At 38.8% G+C, this 7,003-nt stretch overlaps 1 protein-coding gene across 1 annotated transcript in view; it reads left to right on the top strand.

Moving 5' to 3' along the window:
• Nucleotides 1-4,246: 4,246 nt before the first annotated feature.
• Nucleotides 4,247-7,003, top strand: part of LOC130284800 (melanin-concentrating hormone receptor 1-like) — a 48,459-nt gene continuing 45,702 nt past the window's right edge. The window contains exon 1 of the mRNA XM_056535568.1: nucleotides 4,247-4,877. Within this exon, the coding sequence (XP_056391543.1) occupies nucleotides 4,875-4,877 (3 nt within the window). The 5' untranslated portion in view covers nucleotides 4,247-4,874. The remainder of the gene's footprint in view (nucleotides 4,878-7,003) is intronic.

Genomic DNA, 7,003 nt, shown 5'->3' with positions numbered 1-7,003 from the left:
GATTCCCCCCTGATTCTATCCCCTCCAGTCTGCACTGTGATATTATACAGGATTTCCCTGTTCTGGTATTCCGGTGGTTTCCGCATTATAAATAGATGCAGGAAGATAAGCGCCAATTATTTTTCTTCTAAGTTTTAAATTGTCAGAATCCATTCTGCCTGATTTAAGTCTTTCCCTGAGCCACATAGTAAGAGCTTTGATCTTGGGCAAAATGAGTCACACGATGACTAGTGAGTCACCTCCGCACCCGCCTGAGCACAGAATCACGTTCACCCTCTGCCGGGCACGAGACGAGCCCAAAGCCCTTCTCACTGCTCCCAAAACGCTTTGTATAAGAGCGAACCCCCCCATATGTGACCTCAGCGGTCCGGCTGCTGTACTGTACATTATAATTACAGATGAGCGAACTTACAGTAAATTCAATTCGTCACGAACTTCTCGGCTCGGCGGTCGCTGACTTTTCCTGCATGAATTAGTTCAGCTTTCAGGTGCTCCCGTGGGCTGGAAAAGGTGGATACAGTCCTAAAAAAGAGTCTCCTAGGACTGTATCCACCTTTTCCAGCCCACCGGAGCACCTGAAAGTTGAACTAATTTATGCAGGAAAAGTCATCAACTGCTGAGCCGAGAAGTTCGTGACGAATCAAATTTACTGTAAGTTCGCTCATCTCTAATTATAATCAATGAGCGATAGATAATAGAGCACAATGATGTAATGACCGCCATATTATCGGTCACCCAGTCCTGTGGGCTACTTCATCTTTTATGCTCCATTCACACCCAGAGCTGCATTCACAATTTGGCTGGTAGCTCTCAGTCTATTTGACCTCATTGCTCTCTTCTATGCATTAAGTCTCAGTGTTTCCAAACCAGTGTGCCTCCAGCTGTTGCAAAACTACAACTCCCAGTATGCCTGGATAGCCGAGGGCTGTCAGTGAATGGGATCATTCTTGTTTATACATATACACAGAGACTTAAAACCTGCATGGACAATATTTCTCACAGCAGAGGGTTTGCTACAGTCATATCCAGTCTAGACAATCTGAGCCAAACAGTCTGATACATTGTAACAAACAGTACAGGAAATAGAGAGTTGGAAGCTTTGCTTTAATTGGATGCAACTGTAACAAACCCTCAGCTGTGAAGAAGAGACAGGTCTGAGATAATCTCCAAACTGTGGACCTCCAGCTGTGGCAAAACTACAACTCCCAGCATGCTGGGAGTTGTAGTTTTGCCACAGCTGGAGGTCAGCAGTTTGGAACCACTGCAATAAAGATTAAAAAATAAATAAAAAAATTGCGCAAAAATTATTTGTATCCGTACTCCACCTCTGACCGGAGGCAGTTTATACACATCCGATCCAAAGGTAAAGGGGGGATTTTTTTTTTAATCAAAATGTATGAAAAAGCTTGCGATTTTTTAATGAATTTTCTGCAAAAACTGCACATACGCAACAAAATTGAGAAAAAAAAGCAAAAAAAACCCCTCAAACATATAAATGATAAATCTCCCCCAAAGTATATTAACCCCTAGACGACACAGGGCCCAGGACCCATGAAGCGAGTGCAGAAGCTGTGCTCGCTTCATAGGCGGTAAGTTACGGCTGTTATCAGTAGCCTGGCACTCACTGCTAGTGATGGGCAGCTGCGTTCCTGCCCCTGGCTGTCATTAACCCTTTACTGTGATCAAACCCTTTGCTGTCAATCACAGCCTTTAAAAAAAGTAAAGGCAGGTTCTGATATGTTAGTGCTGCTCATCAGACCCCCACTACACGGTCGTGGGAGTCCGATGAGTTAAACTGGTAGTCCGATGAGTTAATTTGGCCTCTGGATGGTCGCTCCAATGATGCAGCCTGTATCAGTGGAGCGCCAAATCACACTGTACAGTGTTATGCTATAGCATAACATTGTACAGTGATTGCAATCTAATGATTGCATATAATGGTCCCCTATGGGAGGGGTACTCCGATGGAAAACAATTTTTTTTTAATCAACTGGTGCCAGAAAGTTAAACAGATTTGTAAATTACTTCTGTTTAAAAATCTTAATCCTTCCAGTAGCTATCCTGCTTCACAGGAAGTTGTGTAATTTTTTCCAGTCTGACCACAGTGCTCTCTGCTGACACCTCTGTCTATGTCAGGAACTGTCCAGAGCAGGAGAGGTTTGCTATGGGGATTTGCTCCTGCTCTGGACAGTTCCTGACATGGACAGAGGTGTCAGCAGAGAGCACTGTGGTCAGACTGGAAAGAACTACATAACTTCCTTTGGAGCATACAGCAGCTGATAAGTACAGGAAGGATTAAAGGGGTTATCCAGGAAAAACCTTTTTTTTTTTTATTTGTATATCAACTGGCTCCAGAAAGTTAAACAGATTTGGAAATTACTTCTATTAAAAAATCTTAAACCTTTCAGTAACTATGAGCTGCTGAAGTTGAGTTGTTCTTTTCTGTCTAAGTGCTCTCTGATGACACCTGTCTCGGGGACTGTCCAGAGTAGAAGCAAATCCCCATAGCAAACGTCTTCTACTCTGTGCAGTTCCCGAGACAGACAGAGGTGTCAGCAGAGAGCACTGTTGTCAGACAGAAAAGAACAACTCAACTTCAGCAGCTGATAATTATTGGAAGGATTAAGATTTTTTAATAGAAGTAATTTAAAAATCTGTTTAACTTTCTGGCACCAGTTGATTTTAAAAAGATGGTTTTCCACCGGAGTACCCCTTTAAAATTCTATAAACGCCCCTCCCCTGGTAAAAATTAAAATCACTCCCCTTTTCCCATTTTACAAAAAAATAAAAATAAAAATAAAAAATTACATATTTGGCATCACCGGGGAATTGTTCAAACTATTAAAATATAATGTTCATGATGCCACATGATGAACGACTTATATGTAAAAAAATATATAACAAACACCAGAAATGCTGATTTTTGGTCACATCATATGGTCATATCAGAAAGAAATGAATAAAAAACAAAAAGGGTACCAATAAAAACTACAGATCACAGCGTAAAAAATGAGCCCTCATACAGCCCCGTATACGGTAAAATAAAAGAGTTATTGGGGTGAGAATAGGGCAATTTGTTAAAAAAATATATATTTTTTAACGTCATACAATAATAAAAAAAAACTACATAAATTGGGTATTATTTGAATTGTATTGACTGATAGAATAAGGATGTTTGTTCTACTGTAAAATGTACCAAGCAAGAACAAAAAAACAAAAAAATTTTTTTTGCAAAAATACGGTTTTCTTTTGAATATTTTTTAGTTACTGTACATTTATGGTAAAATGAAAGGTGTCATTACATTGTCCAATAGGTCACACAAAAAAACAAGCCCTCATATGAGTCTGTAGATGGAAAATTATAGAGTTATGGCCATTAGAAGAAGATAAGGAAGAAAACGAAAACACAAAAATATAAATTGGCAGTGTCCTTAAAGGGGTACTCCAGTGGAAAACATGATTTTTTTTTTTTCAAATCAACTGGTGCCGGAGACTTAAACAGATTTGTGAATTACTTCTATTTAAAAATCTTAATCCTTCCAGTACTTATCAGCTGCTGTATTCTCCAGAGGAAGTTGTGTAGTTCTTTCCAGTCTGACCACAGTGCTCTCTGCTGACACCTCTGTCCATGTCAGGAACTGTCCAGAGTAGGAGCAAATCCGAATAGCAAACCTCTCCTGCTCTGGACAGTTCCTGACATGGACAGAGGTGTCAGCAGAGAGCACTGCGGTCAGACTGGAAAAAACTACACAACTTCCTCTGGAGCATACAGCAGCTGATAAGTACTGGAAGGATTAAGGATTTTTAAATAGAAGTCATTTACAAATCTGTTTAACTGTCTGGCATCAGTTGATTTGAATATAAATGGTGTACCCCTTTAAGAGGTTTACGCTGTTTTGATAGAGATTTAAGTCCTCATGCAGATTTGTGTCACAGATTATGTCGTTTTTTTTAATATAGCGCTGCAGGCGGCCCTATTTCTCCCTGTCAGGACGCCAGATGCCTTGGTGGATCCATTATAAAGTGGTTAGGGTCCTCAGACGGCAGTGGTGCCCATGGCGTGATGGATCGGGCACGGCCGAGTGGCTTCTGTTATAGAGGGAAGTCACAACGCAGATGTGAACAGAGCCCGAGGTTGTCAGGTGACTGTCAGCACTGCAGAGCGATTCCTCTAATTGAACCTGGATTTTGCAGAGCGTTGTGATGACGTGTGCCGCCAGTCATGGGGGGGGGGGGGGGGATGTGTAGCATGTCCCCCCGTCCGCTGCAGCACAAGTTCATTCAGATGACAAGCTCTAGGGATCCTAATTTCCATGTGACAGGATCGCCCGCAGCTCTGTGACTTTTTTGACTCCTCTCCCACATTAATTTGGGATAACGTGAGAAGCGTTTTCTTCACGCTGGGTTTAAGTCATTGTCGCACCGCAGACGTCAATCCTAAAAACCCAGTCTGTTCCCCCTGCAGGATCCTCCAGAATACCAAATACCTCCGGAGCCGCCGCTCCATAGACTCAGCTGTGAGTCCGTACAAAAGACTCCTATCGATTATCATTAGGCAGCGTAACCGGGATTAACCGTGTATGTTCACTCAGGGCTGGATGGAGACAACGCTGAAGATGCCAAATCCCATCTTGTCTAATGGAGGTCACCAGACTCTTCACCACAGCAGATGTCTGTGAAAGAAGGATTGGGCATGTTCGATTTCAACATGTCTGATCTTTTGTTTATATGGTAGATAAGCTGCTGCCAGAGTGTCTGGCAGCGGCTTATTCCTTTCCTTCCATGGACAACACTTTACGGAGCCAAACAAGCACGTGTATGGGAAAGATGGGAGAAAGAGCGGCTGGCTGAATGAGCAATCAGCTGAAAATCATATGGTTAGTTTTATTGACATCATCAGTACAATAAAATCATCAGTACAGTGACATCATCAGTACAGTGACATCATAATTAACGTGACATCATCAGTACATTAACATGAGCAGTACAGTGACCTCATCGGTATGGTGACATCATCAATACGGCAACATCATCAGTGACTGTAAAGGACCACTGATGAGAGTTGAAGCCCTGAGGTGGGCAACATATTTACAGTGACTTTTGTGACTATAATATTGACCTCTATATACAAGAATATAACTACTATAATGCTGCTCATATATACAAGAATATAACTACTATAATATTGCTCCTATATACAAGAATATAACTACTATAATACTGCTCCTATATACAAGAATATAACTACTATAATACTGCTCCTATATACAACAATATAACTACTATAATACTGCTCCTATGTACAAGAATATAACTACTATAATACTGCTCCTATATACAAGAATATAACTACTATAATACTGCTCCTATATACAAGAATATAACTAATATAATACTGCCTCCTATATACAAGAATATAACTACTATAATACTGCCTCCTATATACAAGAATATAACTACTATAATACTGCCTCCTATATACAAGAATATAACTACTATAATACTGCTCCTATATACAAGAATATAACTACTATAATACTGCTCCTATATACAAGAATATAACTACTATAATACTACCTCCTATATACAAGAATATAACTACTATAATACTGCTCCTATGTACAAGAATATAACTACTATAATACTGCCCCCTATATACAGGAATATAACTACTATAATACTGCTCATATATACAAGAATATAACAACTATAATACTGCCCCCTATATACAAGAATATAACTACTATAATACTGCCTCCTATATACAAGAATATAACTACTATAATACTGCCTCCTATATACAAGAATATAACTACTATAATACTGCCCCCTATATACAAGAATATAACTACTATAATACTGCCTCCTATATACAAGAATATAACTACTATAATACTGCTCCTATATACAAGAATATAACTACTATGATACTGCCTCATATATACAAGAATATAACTACTATAATACAGCTCCTATATACAAGAATATAACTACTATAATACTGCCCCCTATATACAAGAATATAACTACTATAATACTGCTCCTATATACAAGAATATAACTACTATAATACTGCTCCTATATACAAGAATATAACTACTATAATACTGGCCCTATATACAAGAATATAACTACTATAATACTGCTCCTATATACAAGAATATAACTACTATAATACTGTTCCTATATACAAGAATGTAACTACTATAATACTGCCTCCTATATACAAGAATATAACTACTATAATACTGCTCCTATATACAAGAATATAACTACTATAATACTGCCTCCTATATACAAGAATATAACTACTATAATACTGCTCCTATATACAAGAATATAACTACTATGATACTGCCTCCTATATACAAGAATATAACTACTATAATACAGCTCCTATATACAAGAATATAACTACTATAATACTGCTCCTATATACAAGAATATAACTACTATAATACTGGCCCTATATACAAGAATATAACTACTATAATACTGCTCCTATATACAAGAATATAACTACTATAATACTGTTCCTATATACAAGAATGTAACTACTATAATACTGCCTCCTATATACAAGAATATAACTACTATAATACTGCTCCTATATACAAGAATATAACTACTATAATACTGCCTCCTATATACAAGAATATAACTACTATAATACTGCTCCTATATACAAGAATATAACTACTATGATACTGCCTCCTATATACAAGAATATAACTACTATAATACTGCTCCTATATACAAGAAAATAACTACTATAATACTGCTCCTATATACAAGAATATAACTACTATAATACTGCTTGTCAGGATCCGGGTTGGCGGAGGGTGAGGACACTGGAAGGGGATCCTCTGTACCAGAGAGGTGATGGTGTGGGCCGTACCAGGGGAACGGAGTCTAAGGGGTTACTGGTATTCACCAGAGCCCGCCGCAAAGCGGAATAGACTTGCTGCGGCAGGTAACCCCCAGGTCGTACCACCCGGTAGCG

The sequence above is a fragment of the Hyla sarda genome, chromosome 8 (assembly GCF_029499605.1).
Source record: "Hyla sarda isolate aHylSar1 chromosome 8, aHylSar1.hap1, whole genome shotgun sequence".
In the NCBI taxonomy this organism is placed as follows: Eukaryota; Metazoa; Chordata; class Amphibia; order Anura; family Hylidae; genus Hyla; species Hyla sarda.
This window is presented reverse-complemented; position numbering and strand designations above follow the sequence as displayed.